The 22,262-nt window shown below is 38.3% G+C and overlaps 1 protein-coding gene across 1 annotated transcript in view; it reads left to right on the forward strand.

Annotated features, from left to right (window-relative positions):
* Window positions 1-22,262, forward strand: part of TMEM38B (transmembrane protein 38B) — a 68,480-nt gene that overhangs the window by 39,864 nt on the left and 6,354 nt on the right. The window contains exon 5 of the mRNA XM_029201346.1: window positions 4,662-4,779. Coding sequence (XP_029057179.1) covers window positions 4,662-4,779 — 118 coding nt within the window. The remainder of the gene's footprint in view (window positions 1-4,661; window positions 4,780-22,262) is intronic.

The raw sequence follows: 22,262 nt of genomic DNA on the forward strand, positions 1-22,262 counted from the left end.
TTCCAATCCCACCATATACACAACATCAGCCTCTTTGGATGAAGACTGGCCTGTGGTGTGGTTGGTGGTGGTTTATTTCACTTGCCCCACGATCTCTTCCATTCCACATTATTGTACAGTATCCACTTTTCATCGCCCATCACAATATGTTTTAAAAATGGAACATTTTCATTAAGTTTAGTAGAGAATTGCATGCGGAAATACGGACAAAAAGATTTTTTTCACTTAACTTATGTGGAACCCAAACACCAAAGCAATTAACATAACCAAGCTGGTGCAAATGATTTTCAACACTTGATTTGGATATTTTGAGTATGTCGGCTATCTCCGGCATGGTATAATGTTGATTGTTCTCAGTTAATATTTCGATTTGGTCTCTATCAACTTCGACTGGCCTGCCCAACCGTGGAGCATCATCCAGCGAGAAATCTCCAGCATGAAACTTCACGGTCCACTTTTGACATGTTCAATCAGTCACAGCACCTTCTCCATATACTACACAAATCTTTTTTTGTGTTTCAGTTGTGTTTTACCTTTCTTGAAATAATAAAGCATAATATGCCAAAAACGTTGCTTTTTTTCTTCCACCTTCACTGTTAAAATGGCCACACAAAAATTCACTAATTTTGATAAGTCTTTTTTTAACTGCACACTGATGTGACAGCTGTCACATACAATCTAACAAAATTGTTTCGAATAAAGTTAAAGACAATTAAGTGCTGCTAGAGCCATCTGCGGAAGAAACTGAAGAAACCTTTTGGCCAACGCAATACATATAAAAATAAGAAAAAGATTAGAGGAAATAACCCATTCTATGCTTGTACGATGCAGACTACCTTTTGCACCTATTTAAGAGAATCTAATCATTAGGTGTTCTCTAAAGACACTGACCCAATCTTAAATAAGTCACAAATATATCCCTGATGCACCTGAAAATGAAATAGAGAAATACAGTTACTATTCCCACAATTCAATAAGGAAAACCTTAGGGTTTAGTGGCCATAATAAGCAAGGTGAGGAAGTCTTCATGTGAAAATAAGCTCATTAGAATGGATTAAAAATGAAGGTTGAGAAGCAGTATGAATGATGAAGTATATGTTTGAGTGAACCAGTAGATTTCAGGATGTTTACCTTGGAATGTACCCCTTAAAGCTTGAATGAGGTAGTTTAGAAATAGAACAAAGGAGCTTTGATTGATAATAAGTTATAAATAAAGCATTAGTGTTATTCAGGGGAAATTTTTCTTATTTTGAGTATGTGCTTTGAAACGTCTTCCATGAAACATTTCTTGGGACTGTAAAACTGAAATCAAATTGTGATTCTCCTGTGTTCAGAACCTTGCAGTGACTCCCCAGATGGCCTGTGAGACCCTCCAAGACCTGTGTCTCTCCCGCACCTAATTTGCTCTGACTTCAGCTCTTACTGTTCTCTGCCTTGCTCACTGCACTGTGTCCTTGAGCCAGCCAGGTGTTGTCTGGCTTAAAACTAACTTCTCTCTGCCTAGAATCTTCTTCCTCAGGTGGCCACCTCCCTTATCCACTTTGCTCAGAGGATTTTCTCAGAGCTTGCCTTCTCAATGAGGACTACCCTGCTTAAAACTGCAACACTTCCCTCTGTTTCTCCCACAGCATTTATCATATTTTATAATTTACTTATTCATTATGTTTATTTTTCTCTCCCTTTGGCTTTCCTCCATGCTTCAAAGAATACAAGAGGTGAAGTATAGGGATTTTGTCTTTTTTGATTGCTCTTATATCCTAAACACCTATCACATAGTAGACAGTAAATATTATGTGAATGAATGAATGATTAACAATTTGTCAAGTGAGATCATTGGGATCCATTATGATATTTTGTGTATGCATATATATATGTTTTCATATATTTATTACCAAATACTTTTGCATAGTGGAAAAAGCCTGTATGGTCTTAGAGAATACATACATTGTAATAAACAGGATGTTGGTAAAAATATGAATGTTAGAGGTGCTGGTGAGGTCTTAGAGGAATTGAGGAACATGATACTGGAAACTGGAAGAAAGGTGATTTAGTTATATGGCTGCAGTTGTGTCGAAAGCATCATTGTAAGCATTGAACTTGGATATTTAGTTGCGTTTCAGAAGCAAAGTGTTGGCAGTCTGAGCTGGTTTCTTCTTGCTTCTTATAGTGAAGTGTGAGAGGAAAGAGTTGAATTGAGGGAATAACTGCTAAACAAAGAAACCAAGACTTGATGATTTGGGAAATTCTCAGCCTATACAGATTGCAAAAGATGATAAAATTAGGAGAGTCATTCTTAGGAAAAGCCTGCTGTGGAGAGAAAGTTAAGGGTGTGGCTGGACAACTTTTGCTAGTGTTAAAAGAGATTAGGCGTGTGATTCATGGATCCATTCAGCTATCATAGCAGAAGCCTGGAATAGAGATGAGATTATCCAGGAAAGATCTGTGAAAGACCATCTTGACTGATGGCGTGGATCCCCTGTGCCATGCATAGGAAACCCAAAAGATTTTTGAAAGTGTATCAGCAGAAACACTGCCAGGTTGGACTGAAAGGGACAGAGACAAGATGAAATAAAAGAAGCCAGACTCCCAAAATTCTACAGGTAGAAACAGGCTGATAAAATTTTTAGCTGTCGATATGTGCTACCATTCAGGGAAAAGGAAGAATGGCTTTAAGGTGGGACCTGCGGGCCTAGAAACCTGAGGCCAGACCCATAGGCTGGAGTCACAGGTGCAAAAGCCAGAGCCATGAATGCAGAGATTAGAGCTGTAAACTCAGAGGATGGAGCCTCAGGCCACAGAAGATTATTCCTGGGGCTTGAAACCTAATGGAATTTGCCCTGCTGGATTTTGAAATTGCATAGGACTGTGATCACTTTCTTCCTTCCATTTTCTCTCTTTTGGCATGGGAATGCTTATAGCTGTTACCTATGCTTATTCCACCATTGTATTTTGGAAGCAGATAGCTTATTTACTAGGTTCACAGGAAACTAATATAATAAGTATAAGAATTTTCTAAATGCATTCTGATCTTTGTAACCAATCTCATCATTGACTTTTTCCTAAATCCCAGCCCTGCTCCAATCCCCTGCTTCAATTTATTGTTTACAGAATCCTTGCTCCTCAGATTCATCGCTTCTGAATTTATGCTCTAAGAGAACACAATCCAGAGTAGAATATGTGTATGCTAAGATGCCCATGATGAGGCACTATGGTTCAGAAACCAAACTATTAGAAACAGAGTAGCAAAAGGACATTAAGACAATGTCTTAATGGAATTAACTATTTATTTTTTATCTCATTCTTTTAAAAGTCAGTTTGGTGTACCTTTTATGATACAGTTGTACATAATTTATAAATTAATTGATATATATTAAGGAGTGTCTTAAAACACTTTTACCACTAGAGATGCACACTCAAAAAGTTTGTGGACCGCTGTTCTAAAACAGGAATGCTGCCCAGTTATTGGTAGCCAAACCCCTGTTACCCAAACCTAACTGTTTTGAACTCAATCCTTAGCTTGTACTGATTAAACAAACTACTTATTTTTCATAAAGTGGTTTATAGGGGCTTTTAAATTTGTCATATTTTATGCTGTGGCATTCTAAGAGTTTATTATTTATCTTTTTCTAGTTTTAAGCATAAAGAGCTAGAAAATGATCTGTTACTGAGATATACTTTATGTGGCAAGTATATGACATGAAAGTAGTGCTTGTTATATGTTAATAGACTTTAAGTTTTAATGTGTTGGGTAATGTATTGGCTAACGCTAATACTTTGTGCTGGAGTTAGCTAAGTGATGTGCTGGAGCTGGCTCATACTGTTTTATGAGAGCCATTCCACACAGCAGCCTGAAGTGGGCTGTGGGAGTACAGTTGGGCCTCTGTATCCATGGTTTCTGCATCAGTGGATTAACCAACTGTGGATCAAAACTATTAGAAAAAAAATTCCAGAAAGTTCCAGAAAGCAAACCTTGAATTTGCCATGTACCGATAACTGTTTACATAGTACTTATACTGTAATTACAACTGTTTACATAGCATTTACATTATATTAGGTATTGTAAATAATCTAGAGATGGTTTAAAGTATGTGGGAGGATGTGCATAGGTTATATGCAAATACTACATCATCTTATATCACGGACTTGGGCATCAGTGGATTTTGGTAAATGTGGGGGCTCCTGGAACAAATTCCCTGCAAATACCACGGGGCGACTGTATTTACACTGTGGAAATGAGGAAATGCTGCAAATCAGGACTTTCTTTTCCATCCCCCATCCCACCCAAGGAACTTGGTTAGCACTATAAAGTTTTTCAGGGCTAACATACTTTTCCCAAATCATGCTGTGGAACGTGGGACTTTCAAATCCTTTGTGAAAAAGTGTTATGTGGTCAATTCAGAAATATTACATATAGAAATGTACTCTCTTTATCAGAAAGTCACAGTATGTATGGACATTCTAAACTTTGATACTTTATGCTGTGAAGAAAGGTATTTAACTTTATGTAACTCAGCATTTCCAAAACTTTATATTTACAGAACTCATTTTTGTGTTACATCTATTAATAACTCATTAAATTAATATTTTGAGAATACTGTTTGAGAAATATAAAGATAAATAATATTTATTACTTATTGAGTTAAAATGTGTTTTATTTTCAGCCCTGCCAAGGTAACCCTGCTGGGGTCAGTTATCTTCACATTCCAGCAAACCAATCATCTGGCAATATCAAGGCATAATCTTATGTTCCTCTATACTATGTTTCTTGTGGCCACAAAGGTAAGAGTTCAAAGTAGCAATAAAGTAGTATTACAAATTCTGTGTAACCAAAATTCTGCATAAGGCAAGTAACGGAAAAATTTATTTTTTATTATAGTCTAAAAATATCAATTTTGGGGAGTTATTCAGCACATCCATGACTTACTGAAACATAGCTCTTCTATGATTCCTCATTTGATTTATGCTGAGGCTATCAGGAAGGATCTGCAGATAACCTTGTAGTATTTACATTGGAGGCCAGAGAGTAGTGGAAATAGCCAAGGCTGATCAGAGACTGCAAAGTGTTGTGTCATTTGTAAAATGAGGTTCTTGGAGTAGATGTTCTCTGAGGTTCCTTTAAACTTTAAAACTTTTATATTTTTATATTAGGACATATTTGTGGTCAGTCTCTTTAATTACTGTTGTCTGGTTGGATGCTTTACCCCTTTTTGAAGTTAGGAAATAGTATAAGATGGTATAAGACCATAGGTTTCAGAGACAGGCAGTCTTAAATTCAAACCCTAGGTTCGCTGTCTAATCCCTGAATAGGCAAGTTACTTAATGTCTCTGAATCCTGATTTCCTCGTCTTCATTGTACCGATTGTTGATATGGTTCGAGATGACATATACCATTCTGTGACTGTGTCCGACACATCTTATTTATTTATTTATTTATTTTTATTTATTTATTTTTGGCTGTGTTGGGTCTTCGTTGCAGCACGTGGGCTTTCTGTAGTTGCGGTGAGCGGGGGCTGCACTTCGTTGTGGTGCACGGGCTTCTCATTGGGGTGGCTTCTCTTGTTGTGGAGCGCGGGCTTCAGTAGTGTGGCTCGCGGGCTGTAGAGCACAGGCTCAGTAGTTGTGGCACGCAGGCTCAGTAGTTGTGGTGCAGAGGCTTAGTTGCTCTGCGGCATGTGGGATCTTCCTGGACCAGGGCTCCCTTGCATTGGCAGGCGGATTCTTAACCACTGCGCCACCAGGGAAGCCCTCTGACACATCTTATGAATTTTATTTCAGCTGTATGATGAGACTAATTCTGATTATTCTTCTTCTTAAAATTTTTATATATTCACTATTCACGAGTAGACAATTGATTTTAAAATATTATTATTTAAGCCTAGAGAAATTTTATAGATATCTTTATCTCAGCCTAGATGTTTCTGGCTAAAAACTTACCTATGAGATGCTTAGAAGGAAAACAGTATGTATTATATAAATTTATATCTTGGAAAGAACCAAATCACTGTAGGGATCATTTATTTTTATTCCAGTAGCCTCTGCAGTGGAGGTGATCTGTGGTTGTTGTACTTCAGATATCTGAGGCAAAATCTCTTCATATGTGCCTTCTTCTAACAGTCATCAGATTTTTTGTTTTGTTTTGTTTCGTTTTGTTTTTTTGCGGTACGCGGGCCTCTCACTGTTGTGGCCTCTCCCGTTGCGGAGCACAGGCTCCGGACACGCAGGCTCAGCGGCCACGGCTCACGGGCCCAGCTGCTCTGCGGCATGTGGGATCTTCCCAGACCGGGACACGAACCCGTGTCCCCTGCATCGGCAGGCGGACTCTCAACCACTGCGCCCCCAGGGAAGCCCAGTCATCAAATTTTGAGCTGCATTTTTTGGTAACGTTTTTACTGAGATATATTTTACATACCATACAATTCATCCATTGAAAGTATACAATTCAGTGGTCTTTAGTATATTCACAGAGATGTGCAGCTGTTACCACAATTGATATTAGAACATTTTCATCACCCCAAAATAAACCTCATACCTGTTAGCAGTCACTTCACATTTTCCCTCAATCCCCTCAACTGTAGACGACCCCTGATCTACTTTCTGTCTATAAATTTGCCTATTCTGACATTTCATGTAAGTGGAATCATGCAATATGTGGCTTGTGACTGGTTTCTTTCACTTGCATGATGTTTTTGATGTTCATCCATGTTGTAGTATGTATCAGTACGTTATTCCTTTTAATTGCCAAATAATATTCCATTGTGTGGGTATACCACATTTTATTTCTCTATCAGTTGATGGATTTGGGGCTGTTTTACCTTTTGGGTAATATGAATAATGAGCTATGAACATTCATGTACACGTTTTTGTGTGGACATATATTACATTCCTCTTGGGTGTATCATATAGGAATTGAATTATTAGATCATATAGTAATTCAACGTTTAATCTTTTGAGGAACTAATGGACTGTTTTCCAAAGTGGCTTCATCATTTTACGTTCCCACCAGCAATGTATGTGAGAGTTCTAATTTCACCACATCCTTAACCAATGCATATCTTTTTTATAGCCATCCTAGTGGGTGTGAAGAAGCAATTCATTGTGATTTTGATTTATATTTCCCTGATGACTAATGATGTTGAGCATTTTTTATGTGCTTGTTGGCCATTTGTATATTTTCTTTGGAAAAATATCTATTCAGATCATTTGCCCTTTTTTAATCATGGCATTTGTCTTTTTAATGTTGAGTTGTAAGATTTCTTTATGTATTCTGGATACTGGACCCTTATTAGATTTCTGGTTTGTAAATGTTTTCTCCTATTCTGTGAGTTGTCTTTTCACTTTCTTCATAGTGTCCTTGGAAGCACAAAATTTTTAAATTTTGATAAAGTCCAATTTGCATATTTTCTCTTTTGTTGTGTATGCTTCTGGTGTCATATCTAAGAACCCATTGACAAATCTAAGGTCAAAAAGATTTACCTCTATGTTTTTTTCTAAGAGATTTATAGTTTTAGCTCTTATATTTAGTTCTGTGATCTGTTTTGAGTTAATTTTTGTGTATGGGATATCTAGTTGTTCAAGCACCATTTATTGAAAAGACTGTTCTTTCCCTCATTGAATTGTCTTGGCACCCTTGTAGAAAATCAGTTGACTGTAAATGTAAGAGTTTATTTCTGGACTCTCACTTTTATCCCATTCATTTCTATGCCTATTTTTATATTTGTACCATGCTATCTTAATTATTTCAGCTTTGCAGTAAGTTTTGAAATTGGGAACTGTGAGTCTTCCAGGTTTGTTCTTCTTTCTCAGGATTGTTTTGACCACTCTAGGTCACTTGAACTTCCATATGAATTTTAGAATTAACTTGACAATTTCTGCAAAGAAGGCCAGCTTATGTCTTCATAGGGATTACATTGAATCTGCAAATCAGTTTGGGGAGTACTGTCATCTTAACAATGTTAAGTCTTATAATCCATCAACATAGATTTTAAAATTTTATTTAGGTCTTCTTTAATTTTTTTCAATGATGTTTTCAGTATATAAGCCTTACACTTCAGTTGTTAACTTTATTCCTAAGTATTTTGTTCTTTTTGATGCTATAGTAAATGAGATTGTTTTTTAAATGTTTTATTTTCAGATTGTACCTTGAAAATGTGTAGAAATAAAATTGATTTTTTATATAATCTTGTATATTGTAACCTAGCTGAATTTATTTATTAGCTCTAATAGTTTTTTTTTTTAATGGATTCCTTAGGGTTTTCTACAAGATCATGTCATTTGCATAGAAATAATTTTCCTTCTTCCTTTTCAATCTCCATGTCTTCTTATCTCATTTTCTTGCCCAGTTGCCCTGTCTAGAACTTCCAGTACAATGTTGAATAGAAATAGAGAGAATGAACATCTTTATCTTCTTTTTGATCCTAGGGAGAAAGCATTCAGTCTTTCACTAACAAATATGATATTAGCTGAGGGTGTTTTATAGGTGCCCTTTATCAGATTATGTTAGTTCCCTTCTCCTCCTCGTTTGTTGAGTGTTTTTATCATGAAGGGAGCTATATAAATTTTGAGAGTTTCTAACTTTAATCTTTAAAGAAAATGAATGTGTGTTGTGGGTTTAATTAGATTAACTGGTACTGGTATCTGTTAAATTTTTTGAATTGCAAGGATCAGTTTTTGTTGAAGGCCTAATTTGTAGCATAAAAATGATAGCTTTTCTTACAATTACTGCCAGACATACAGTTATTTATTATAGCACCTAAATTTAAATACCATATCGCAAAGTGATAATAAAAAGGTATTTTAAAGTAGAATAACATACAGTATTGAACTTTTCTCATAGTATTCCTCAAATCTTCCTAATTAGAATATTATTCCCCTAACATTTTAGAATAATATTCTAATAATATTCTAATAATTTAGAATAATATTCCCCAACATTTTACTAAATATCCACCAACTTCTAAGCAGAATATTCATTTTTAGCTCATCCTTTTGCCCAGATTCCCTTCAGATTTATACTGATTTTTAAATAGCTTGTGATTTGTTTGAGTAGCTACTATAGTTTTTCATTTCTTAGGTATAAAATAATGAATTGACAGAATATACAGAGAAAAAATCGGCACTAATTATTTTTCTTTACCTTGCTTTTCTTGTATTATTTATATAGTTAGGAAATTTGCATTGTGTGTTTGTTTTGGATAATAATCCAGTGTTTTGACATATACAAAGATGCTAATAAATATGATTCCTCTTTTCAAAGAGAATATCTCCCACAAGTAAGACAAGGGCACAGGTATCTATAATACAAGTATAAAAAGAGTAACAGAAAGTAAGTGCCACCAGTATTGCTCGACCTCTAGAATCTCTGTTGTCATCTCACCCACTAGAAGCTGCTCTGTGGTAAAACTCAGGTATTCTCACCCTTGAAATGTGCAGCCTAGCTATGGACTTGTGGCACCATCCCATGTAGACATGAAGTCTCCTCCCTGCCCCACGCCTGCCTATCTTCCTCTTGACACCCTGCCTGAGGATTCCAGTTAGTTTAGCTGCACCTAATGTCAGTCTCTCCCATTGGAGATGATTTGAGAAAAGTTTCAGAAGCATGGAATATCTTTTGGCTCCTCAGTGTAAGAAGTTATTGTGAAATAGATAAAGCAAAGGGAGATTTGAGTGGTCAAGAATGATTAAAACCGAAAAGAGGCTGTTGGATTTTGAAATTGAGGTATTTAGTGACCTTGGTAAAAGTAGTTTCAAATGGACTGTTAGAGCATAGAAAAAAGTTTTTGATAGACTGAGGTGAATAAGAGGAAGTAAAGACGAGGAGTATAAACTACTTTAAAGGGATTTAGAGTCTAAACAAAAACAACTTGGGAGGGGAGTTTGGCAGTATCCGATAAAGTTGAAGATTTATGTATCTTGGACTTCCCTGGTGGCTCAGTGGTTAAGAATCCACCTGCCAGTGCAGGGGACACAGGTTCGAGCCCTGGTCCAGGAAGATTCCACATGCCGTGGAGCAACTAAGCCCATGCGCCACAACTACTGAGCCTGCGCTCTAGAGCCGGTGTGCCACAACTACTGAAGCCCACACGCCTAGAGCCCGTGCTCCACAAGAAGAGAAGCCACCACAGTGAAAAGCCTGCGTACCGCAACGAAAGTGTAGCCCCTGCTCTCCATAACTAGAGAAAGCTTGTGCACAGCAACGAAGACCCAACTCAGCCAAAACAAACAAATAAAAAAACAAAAACAAAAAAAACTCTCCCAAAAAACTGCAGAGGAAGGAAAACTCCCAAGCTCATTCTGAGACCACCATCACCCTGATACCAAAACCAGAGAAAGATATCATAAAAAAGGAAACTTACAGGTCAGTATCACTGATGAACATAGACGCAAAAATCCTCAACAAAATACTACCAAACCGAATCCAACAACACATTAAAAGGATCATACACCATGATCAAGTGGAATTTATCCCAGGGATGCAAGAATTCTTCAATATGTGCAAATCAATCAGTGTGATACACATCAACAAACTGAGGAACAAAAAACATATGATCATCTCAGTAGATGCAAAAAAAGCTTTGTATGGCAGTCTCTAGGTCCATCCACCTCACTACAGATAACTCAGTTTCCTTCCTTTTTATGGCTGAGTAATATTTCATTGTATATATGTGCCACATCTTCTTTATCCATTCATCTGTCGATGGACACTTAGGTTGCTTCCATGTCCTGGCTATTGTAAATAGAGCTGCAATGAACATTTTGGTATATGACTCTTTTTGAATTATGGTTTTCTCAGGGTATATGCCCAGTAGTGGGATTGCTGGGTCGTATGGTAGTTCTATTTTTAGTTTTTTAAGGAACCTCCGTACTGTTCTCCATAGTGGCTGTATCAATTTACATTCCCACCAACAGTGCAACAGTGCATTCCCTTTTCTCCACACCCTCTCCAGCATTTATTGTTTGTAGATTTTTTGATGATGGCCATTCTGACTGGTGTGAGATGATATCTCATTGTAGTTTAGATTAGCATATCTCTAATGATTAATGATGTTGAGCATTCTTTCATGTGTTTGTTGGCAATCTGTATATCTTCTTTGGAGAAACGTCTATTTGGGTCTTCTGCCCATTTTTGCATTGGGTTGTTTGTTTTTTTCATATTGGGCTGCATGATTTGCTTGTATGTTTTGGACATTAATCCTTTGTCAGTTGCTTCATTTGCAAATATTTTCTCCCATTCTGAGGGTTGTCTTTTCATCTTGTTTATGGTTTCCTTTGCTGTGCACAAGCTTTTAAGTTTCATTAGGTCCCATTTATTTATTTTTGTTTTTATTTCCATTTCTCTAGGAAGCGGGTCAGAAAGGATCTTGCTGTGATTTATGTCATAGAGTGTTCTGCCTATGTTTTCCTCTCAGAGTTTGATGGTGTCTGGACTTACGTTTAGGTCTTGAATCCATTTTGAGTGTTTTTTGTGTATGGTGTTAGGGAGTGTTCTAATTTCATACTTTTACATGTACCTGTCCAGCTTTCCCAGCAGCACTTATTGAAGAGGCTGTCTTTTCACCACAGTATATTCTTGCCTCCTTTGTCAAAGATAAGGTGACCATATGTGCGTGGGTTTAGCTCTGGGCTTTCTATCCTATTCCATTGATCTGTGTATCTGTTTTTGTGTCAGTACCATACTGTCTTGATTACTGTAGCTTTGTAGTATAGTCTGAGGTCAAGGAGCCTGATTCCTCCAGCTCCGTTTTTCTTTCTCAAGATTGCTTTGGCTATTCGGGGTTTTTTGTGTTTCCATACAAATTGTGAAAATTTTTTTCTAGTTCTGTGAAAAATGCCAGTGGTAGTTTGAGAGGGATTGCATTGAATCTGTAGATTGCTTTGGGTAGTAGAGTCATTTTTACAATGTTGATTCTTCCAATCCAAGAACATGGTATATCTCTCCATCTATTTGTATCATCTTTAATTTCTTTCATCAGTGTCTTATAATTTTCTGCATACAGGTCTTTTGTCTCCTTAGGTAGGTTTATGCCTAGATATTTTATTCTTTTTGTTGCAGTGGTAAATGGGAGTGTTTTCTTAATTTCACTTTCAGATTTTTCATCATTTGTGTATAGGAATGCAAGAGATTTTTGTGCGTTAATTTTGTATCCTGCTACTTTACCAAATTCATTGATTAGCTCTAGTAGTTTTCTGGTAGCATCTTTAGGATCCTCTATGTACAGTATCATGTCATCTGCAAACAGTGACAGCTTTACTTCTTCTTTTCCGATTTGGATTCCTTTTATTTATTTTTCTTCTGTGACTGCTGTGGCTAAAACTTCCAAAACTATGTTGAATAATAGTGGTGAGAGTGGGCAACATTGTCTTGTTCCTGATCTTAGTGGAAATGGTTTCAGTTTTTCACCATGGAGGATGATGTTGGCTCTGGGTTTGGCATATATGGCCTTTATTATGTTGAGGAAAGTTCCCTCTATGCCTACTTTCTGGAGGGGTTTTATCATGAATGGGTGTTGAATTTTGTCAAAAGCTTTCTCTGCATCTGTTGAGATGATCATATGGTTTTCCTCCTCAATTTGTTAATATGGTGTATCACGTTGATTGATTTGCATATATTGAAGAATCTTTGCATTCCTGGGATAAACCCCACTTGATCATGGTGCATGATCCTTTTAATGTGCTGTTGGATTCTGTTTGCTAGTATTTTGTTGAGGATTTTTGCATCTATGTTCATCAGTGATATTGGCCTGTAGTTTTCTTTCTTTGTGACGTCTTTGTCTGGTTTTGGTATCAGGGTGATGGTGGCCTCGTAGAATGAGTTTGGGAGTGTTCCTCCCTCTGCTATATTTTGAAAGGGTTTGAACAGGTTAGGTGTTAGCTCTTCTCTAAATGTTTGGTAGAATTTGCTTGTGAAGCCATCTGGTCCTGGGCTTTTGTTTGTTGGAAGACTTTTAATCACAGTTTCAATTTCAATGTTTGTGATTCGTCTGTTCATATTTTCTATTTCTTCCTGGTTCAGTCTCAGAAGGTTGTGCTTTTCTAAGATTTTGTCCATTTCTTCCAGAGTGTCCATTTTATTGGCATATAGTTGCTTGTAGTAATCTCTCATGATGCTTTGTATTTCTGCAGTGTCAGTTGTTACATCTCCTTTTTCATTTCTAGTTCTATTGATTTGAGTCTTTTCCCTTTTTTTCTTGATGAGTCTGGCTAATGGTTTATCAATTTTGTCTATCTCCTCAAAGAACCAGCGTTTAGTTTTATTGATCTTTGCTATCATTTCCTTCATTTCTTTTTCATTTATTTCTGATCTGTATGATTTATTTCCTTCTGCTAACTTTGGGTTTTCTTTGTTCTTCCTTCTCTAATTGCATTAGGTGTAAGATTAGGTTGTTTATTTTAGATGTTTCTTGTTTCTTAAGGTGGGCTTTTATAGCTGTAAAGTTCCCTCTTAGAACTGCTTTTGCTGCATCCCATAGGTTTTGGGTCGTTGTGTTTTCATTGTCGTTTGTTTCTAGGTATTTTTTGATTTCCTCTTTTATTTCTTCAGTGATCTCTTGGTTATTAAGAAGTGTGTTGTTTAGCCTCCATGTGTTTGTATTCCTTACAGATTTTTTTCCTGTAATTGATATCTAGTCTCATAGCCTCGTGGTTGGAAAAGATACTTGATAAAATTTCAATTTTCTTAAATTTACCAAGGCTTGATTTGTGACCCAAGATATGCTCTATCCTGGAGAATCTTCCAGGAGCACTTGAGAAGAGTGTGTATTCTGTTGTTTTTGGATGGAATGTCCTATAAATATCAATTAAGTCCATCTTGTTTAATGTATCATTTAAAGCTTGTGTTTCCTAATTTATTTTCATTTTGGATGATCTGTGCATTGGTGAAAGTGGGGTGTTAAAGTCCCCTACTGTGATTGTGTTACTGTCGATTTCCCCTTTTATGGCTGTTAGTATTTGCCTTATGTATTGAGGTGCTCCTATGTTGTGTGCATAAATATTTACAATTGTTATATCTTCTTGGACTGATCCCTTAATCATTATGTAGTGTCCTTCTTTGTCTCTTGTAATAGTCTTTGTTTTAAAGTCTATTTTGTCTGATATGAGAATTGCTATTCCCGCTTTCTTTTGATTTCCATTTGCATGGAATAGCTTTTTCCATCCCCTCACTTTCAGTCTGTATGTGTCCCTAGGTCTGAAGTGGGTTTCTTGTAGACAGTATATATACGGATCTTGTTTCTGTATCCATTCAGCTAGTTTGTGTCTTTTGGTTGGAGCATTTAATCCACTTACATTTAAGGTAATTATCAATATGTATGTTCCTATTCCCATTTTCGTAATTGTTTTGGGCTTGTTATCGTAGGTCTTTTCCTTCTCTTGTGTTTCCTGCCTAGAGAAGTTCCTTTAGCATTTGTTGTAAAGCTGGTTTGGTGGTGCTGAATTCTCTTAGCTTTTGCTTGTCTGTAAAGCTTTCAATTTTTCCGTCCAATCTGAATGAGATCCTTGCTGGGTAGAGTAATCTTGGTTGTAGGTTTTTCTCCTTCATCACTTTAAATATGTCCTGCCACTCCCTTCTGGCTTGGAGAGTTTCTGCTGAAAGATCAGCTGTAAGCCTTATGGGGATTCCCTTATGTATTGTTGTTTTTCCCTTGCTGCTTTTAATATTTGTTCTTTGTATTTAATTTTCGATAGTTTGATTGATAGGTTTCTTGGCGTGTTTTTCCTTGGATTTATCCTGTATGGGACTCTCTGTGCTTCCTGGACTTGATTAACTATTTCCTTTCCCACATTAGGAAAGTTATCAACTATAACCTCTTGAGATATTTTCTCCGTCCCTTTCTTTTTCTCTTCTTCTTGTGGGACCCCTATAATTCGAATGTTGGTGCGTTTATTGTTGTCCCAGAGGTCTCTGAGACTGTCCTTAGTTCTTTTCATTCTTTTTTCTTTATTTTGCTCTGCAGTAGTTGTTTCCAGTATTTCATCTTACAGGTCTCTTATCCGTTCTTCTGCCTCAGTTATTCTGCTATTGATCCCGTCTAGAGAAGTTTTAATTTCATTTATTGTGTTGTTCATCTCTGTTTGTTTGCTCTTTAGTTCTTTTAGATCCTTGTTAAACGTTTCTTGTATTTTCTCCATTCCATTTACAAGATTTTGGATCATCTTTACTATCATTATTCTGAATTCTTTTTCAGGTAGACTGCCTATTTCCTCTTCATTTGTTAGGTCTGGTGGGTTTTTATCTTGCTCTTTCATCTGCTCTGTGTTTCTCTGTCTTCTCAGTTTGCTTAACTTACTGTGTTTGGGGGTCTCCTTTTCGCAGGCTGCTGGTTCATAGATTCGGTTGTTTTTGGTGTCTGTCCCCAGTGGCTAAGGTTGGTTCAGTGGGTTGTGTAGGCTTCCTGGTGGAGGGGACTAGTGCCTGTGTTCTGGTGGATGAGGCTGGAGCTTGTCTTTCTGTTGGCAGGTCCACATCTGGTGTTGTGTTTTGGGGTGTCTGTGACCTTACTATGATTTTACGCAGCCTCTGTGCTAATGGATGGGGTTGTGTACCTGTCTTGCCAGTTGTTTGGCATAGGTTGTCCTGCACTGTAGCTTGCTGGTCGTTGAGTGGAGCTGGGTCTTGGCGTTGAGATGGAGATCTCTGGGAGATTTTCGCCATTTGATATTACGTGCAGCTGGGAGGTCTCTTGTGGACCAGTGTCCTGAAGTTGGCTCTCCCACCTCAGTCGCACAGCCCTGATGCCTGGCTGGAGCACCAAGAGCCTGTCCTCCACACGGCTCAGAATAAAAGGGAGAAAAGAAAGAAAGAAGATAAAATAAAATAAAATGAAATGAAATAAAGTTATTACAATAAAAAATAATTATGAAGAATAGAAATTTTTTGGGCCTCCCTGGTGGCGCAGTGGTTGAGAGTCCGCCTGCCAATGTAGGGGACACGGGTTAGTGCCCCGGTCCGGGAAGATCCCACATGCCGCAAGCGGCTGGGCCCCTGAGCCGTGGCCGCTGAGCCTGCGCGTCTGGAGCCTGTGCTCTGCAACGGGAGAGGCCACAACAGTGAGAGGCCCGCGTACCACAAAAAAAAAAAAAAAAAAAAAGCATAGAAAATTTTTTAAGTAATAAAAGAAAAAAAAACCCGACAGACAGAACCCTAGGACAAATGGTAAAAGCAAAGCTATACAGACAGAATCACACAGAGAAGCATACACACACTCACAAAAAGAGAAAAAGGGAAAAAATATATATATATCGTTGCTCCCAAAGTCCACCTCCTCAGTTTGGGATGATTCATTGTCTATTCAGGTATTCCAGAGATGCAGGGTACATTAGGTTGATTGTGGAGATTTAATCCGCTGCTCCTGAGGCTGCTGGGAGAGATTTCCCTTACTCTTCTTTTTTCGCACAGCTCCTGGGGTTCAGCTTTCGATTTGGACCCATCTCTGTGTGTAGGTTGCCTGAGGGCGTCTGTTCTTCACTCAGACAGGACGGGGTTAAAGGAGCAGCTGATTCAGGGGCTCTGGCTCACTTAGGCGGTGTGCGGGGGGTTAGTAACGGTGCGGTATGCGTGGTGAGCCTGTGGCGGCAGAGGCCAGCAGGATGTTGCAGCAGCCTGAGGTGCGCCGTGCATTCTCCCGGGGAAGTTGTCCCTGGATCCCGGGACCCTGGCAGTGGCGGGCTGCGCAGGCTCCCAGGGTGGGGGAGGTTGTGTGGATAGTGACCTGTGCTTGCACACAGGCTTCTTGGTGGCTGCAGCAGCAGCCTTAGCGTCTCATGCCCGTCTCTGGGGTCCGTGCTGATAGCTGTGGCTCGCGCCCATCTCTGGAGCTCCTTTAAGCAGCGCTCTTAATCCCCTCTCCTCACGCACCAGGAAACAAAAGATGCAAGAAAAAGTCTCTTGCCTCTTCGGCAGCTCCAGACTTTTTCCTGGACTCCCTCCCCCTCTCGGCTAGCTGTGGCGCACTAGCCCCCTTCAGGCTGTGTTCACGCGGGCAACCCCAGTCCTCTCCCTGGGATCCGACCTCCGAAGCCCGAGCCTCAGCTCCCAGCCCCCACCCGTCCCGGCGGGTGAGCAGACAAACCTCTCGGGCTGGTGAGTGCTGGTCTGCCCCGATCTTCTATGCAGGAATCTCTCCGCTTTGCCCTCCGCAGCCCTGTTGCTGCGCTCTCCTCCGTGGCAGCGAAGCTCCCCCCTCCGCCACTGGCAGTCTCCGCCCGCGAAGGGGCTTCCTAGTGTGTGGAAACCTTTCCTCCTTCACAGCTCCCTCCCACTGGTGCAGGTCCTGTCCCTATTGTCTCTTTTTTTTCTTTTTTCTTTTACCCTACCCAGGTATGTGGGAAGTTTCTTGCCTTTTGGGAGGTCTGAGGTCTTCTGCCAGCGTTTAGTAGGTGTTCTGTAGGAGTTGTTCCACATGTAGATATATTTCTGATGTATTTGTGGGGAGGAAGGTGATCTCCGTGTCTTACTCTTCTGCCATCTTGAAGCTCCTCTCTATTTTTAGTTTTTAAGGCACCTCCATACTGCTCTCCATTGTGGCTGTACCAATTTACATTCCCACCAGCAGTGTAGGACGGTTCCTTTTTTGCCACACCCTCTCTAGCCTTTATTATTTGTAGACTTTTTGATGATGGCCGTTCTGAATGGTGTGAGATGATACCTCATTGTAGTTTTGATTTGCATTTCTCTGATAATTAGCAATATGGAGCATTTTTTCATATGCCTGTTGGCCATCTGTATGTTTCCTTTGGAGAAATGTCTTTGTAGACTTCTGCCCATTTTTTGATTGGTTTGTTTGTTTTTCTGATATTGAGCTGTATGAGGTGTTTGTATATTTTGGAGATGAATCCCTTGTTAGTGCCTCATTTGCAAATAGTTTCTCTCAAGTCCTTAGGTTGTTTTTTTGTTTTGTTTATGGTTTCCTTTGCTGCACAAAAGCTTTTACGTTTAACATATACACACTGCTATATATAAAAAAGATAACCATGAAGGACCTACTGTATGGAACAGGGAACTATACTCAATACTTTGTAATACCTGTTAGAGAAAAGAATCTGAAAAAGAATACACACACACACACACACACACACACATATATAAAAATATGAGAAACTGAATCACTGTGCTGTACACCTGAAGCTAACACGACATAATAAATCAACTATACTTCAATAAAAAAAATGGAAAAAAACTCCTCTATTCCAAATACCTTTTATCACTAAGAAATATTTCATAATAAGATTTTAGCCTTAAAAAGTAAAAAATATCTCTAGTAGAACCCTGAATATTCATTCAGCAGTTCATAAACATTCTTGAACTGTTAAGAAAAATTAAGGGATAAAGGATTAAAAACCTAATAAAAAATTGAAAGAAATTTATCAACAGACAATTCACACAACAAAGATATGATGTCCCTTAAACATATGAAAACATGTGATGCTCATTTGGGAATATATTAATGAAAATTACACTCAGATATCATTTCTCATCAGAGTGGCAAAAATTAAAGTCTGGCTGCATATCCTGTATGGAGAGAGAACTGGGCACTTTTTCAGTCTTATCTGGATATTCTGGCATGTTTGTTTATTTTCAGTTTTTTCCCCAGCTTTTTTTGCATATTGATATGAACTTTATTGGCAGTTTGTCTAACTCCATAATAAAATTTGTTGGTATTTTTATTGAGATTGTATTCAGTTTATAAATTAACTTAGGGTGGCAGTTGTATTACATAGGGACAAAAGCATAGAGTGAGACAGGAGAGAGTACAGAGTCATGAGATTTTCTAATATTTAGATAGGGGAGATCCAGAATGAGAAATGGGAAAGAAGCTACTAAAAACCAGGAGATGGTATTAAGAAGGATGGACTGGTCAGTTATGCTGCATGCTGTTGAGAGGTGTATTCAGATAGTATTTTGTTGAATACATGAATGAGGGACAATGGTATTAGGCCCTTTCGGGGGATACAGTTGGACATGTAAACTTTGAATAAGACACAGACTCTGTCTTCAATATGTTATTGTCTAGGCCTTCCCTGGTGGCGCAGTGGTTGGGAGTCCGCCTGCCGATGCAGGGGACATGGGTTCGTGCCCCGGTCTGGGAGGATCCGCATGCCGTGGAGCGGCTGGGCCCGTGAACCATGGCCACTGAGCCTGCGTGTCTGGAGCCTGTGCTCCGCAACGGGAGAGGCCACAACGGTGAGAGGCCCACGTACCGCAAAAAAAAAAAAAAGTTATTGTCTAAAAGGAAATATGAGGCATTGTACTTTTAAACTTTATGAGGATACGGACTAAGTTTGTTTTATTCAGCAGTGTATCCCTGGCATTCTGTCTGGTGCATGTAGTAGATTTTTAATATATATTTGTTGACTAACTGATAAATGACTAAAATGCTCTTTCATAGGTCTCTCTGTATTTAATTCTCTCATACTTATTTATCTAAGACTATACTACCAGATGAACAGTTTATTTAACCAACTTATTGAAAACATTTATAAAAATGAGGATCAGAAGATTTGTTTGACAGTCATTTAGGTTAATAATTATTAATGTCTGAGTGAGTGATATCACCAATGAAGAAAGCATAGAGTAACCAGAAAACCAGGCTGAATATGCCATGTACCAGAAGTTAATTATTGGAGGGCATTGGGGGAGGCTTAATGGAGTAGACACTTCACAGTTGCCCTGAAAAGGATTGTTTGGATTTAGGCAGATGGAGGCAGGAAGAAGTATTTTCTGGGTGGAGAGAAAGATTAATTATGCAAATTTTGCTTATATAGATACATTGTAATAGTCTTTGAATTATTCATATGAGATAGAAGTTATGTTCATTCATTATACTTTCATTGCTATGCACTACAGAGGATATAAAAGTACATGAGTACTGTTTGTGCCTTGAGGAACTTATAGTTTAGGTCACATTTTTCTGGGAATATTCTGAAATGATATAACATGAGATATTATAAAAATAATGTGCCAAAGCAATCTTGAGAAAGAAAAACGGAGCTGGAGGAATCAGGCTCCCTGACTTCAGACTATACTACAAAGCTACAGTAATCAAGACAGTATGGTACTGGCACAAAAACAGAAATATAGATCAATGGAACAGGATAGAAAGCCCAGAGATAAACCTGGGCTTAAACCTAAATGTAAGGCCAGACACTATAAAACTCTTAGAGGAAAACATAGGCAGAACACTCTACGACATAAATCACAGCAAGATCCTTTTTTGACTCACCTCCTAAAGAAATGGAAATAAAACCAAAAATAAACAAATGGGACCTAATGAAACTTAAAAGCTTTTGCACAGCAAAGGAAGCCATAAACAAGATGCAAAGACAACCCTCAGAATGAGAGAAAATATTTGCAAATGAAGCAACTGACAAAGGATTAATCTCCAAAATATACAAGCAGCTCATGCAGCTCAATATCAAAAAAACAAACAACCCAATCCAAAAATGGACAGAAGACCTAAATAGACATTTCTCCAAAGAAGGTATACAGATTGCCAGCAAACACATGAAAGGATGCTCAACATCACTAATCGTTAGAGAAATGCTAATCAAAACTACAATGAGGTTTCACCTCACATGGGTCAGAATGGCCATCATCAAAAAAATGTACAAACAATAAATGCTGGAGAGGGTGTGGAGAAAAAGGAACCCTCTTGCACTGTTGGTGGGAATGTCAATTGATACAGCCACTATGGAAAACAGTATGGAGGTTCCTTAAAAAACTAAGGATAGAACTGTCATATGACCCAGCAATCCCACTACTGGGCATATACCCTGAGAAAACCATAATTCAAAAAGAGACATGTACCACAATGTTCACTGCAGCTCTATTTACAATAGCCAGGACATGGAAGCAACCTAAGTGTCCATCGACAGATGAATGGATAAAGAAGATGTGGCACACATATACAATGGAATATTACTCAGCCATAAAAAGAAATGAAATTGAGTTATTTGTAGTGAGGTGGATGGACCTAGAGTCTGTCATATAGAGTGAAGTAAGTCAGGAAGAGAAAAACAAATACTGTATGCTAACACATATATATGGAATCTAAAAAAAAATGGTTATGAAGAACCTAGGGGCAGGACAGGAATAAAGACCCAGACATAGAGAATGGACTTAAGGACACGGGGTTGGGGAGGGGTAAGCTGGGACGAAGTGAGAGAGTGGCATGGACATATATACACTACCAAATGTAAAATAGATAGCTAGTGGGAAGCAGCAGCATTGCACAGGGAGATCAGCACGGTGCTTTGTGACCACCTAGAGAGGTGGGATAGGGAGGATGGGAGGGAGACGCAAGAGGGAGGGGATATGGGGATATAAGTATATGTATAGCTGATTCACTTTGTTATACAGCAGAAACTAACACAACAATGTAAAGGAATTATACTGCAAGATGTTAAAAAAAAATGTGGCAGAGCTCAAACAATTTCTTTTCTGGAATTAATTTTTATTTTAGGATATGTTTAAATGTCAGATTAGGGCTTCTACATTCTTTGGTTTACTTCCCTTTTTAAGCAAGAGACTATGAAGTCAAATGCTGTTTAATTTAGGTAATATGCTTTTTCTTTTAATAGTTTGCTGAATAGGGAGACAGTTTTATATTTTATTTATAGAAGAATAAGGGTTCATTCCATTTGTCACCATTATATTTGTGTCACCTTATTGAATAAACCCTAAGAAGAGGCTGAATTCACAGAAATCCATCCATGGACCTCATAAGTCTATCTCAGCAGTAATTTATGATGCCAGCCCCACTCCTTAGCTGAGTGATGAGTCTACTGGGAGTGGAGATTCTATTAAAACTCGACTTGAAAAATACTTAGTATAGTTCATGTTCTCAGGAAGTACTTTAGATCCTGACACTCATCTCTTTTGGATTTTGTAAAAAGACATTGCTGTTTTCCTGACAGTGGACCATTGTTTGACCTGAATTCTTTTGATTTTTGTTGGCCGTCCATGAAGTCAAGCTATGACCAGGATAATTATGCTAATACATCTCATTGTGACTATTTATTCTAAAGAATAATTTAATCTAAAGAAATTCTTCTTAGATATTAACCAGTAATGGTATAAACTTGGAGGTTAACATTATATTTGGACTCTTCTCACTCTATATTCTCTCCAGGTGATTACATTCTAAGCCATGCCTTTACGTTTTACTTGTATGGTAATGACTTCTAAATCCATATCCCTTACTTAACGTTTCTGGGCAAACCTCCATTACTGCACTTACTCTTTACGGTTTTGTAATTACAGATTTACTTGC

This window comes from Monodon monoceros, unplaced genomic scaffold (assembly GCF_005190385.1).
Source record: "Monodon monoceros isolate NGI ecotype Baffin Bay Population unplaced genomic scaffold, NGI_Narwhal_1 Super_Scaffold_5, whole genome shotgun sequence".
NCBI classification, from domain to species: Eukaryota; Metazoa; Chordata; class Mammalia; order Artiodactyla; family Monodontidae; genus Monodon; species Monodon monoceros.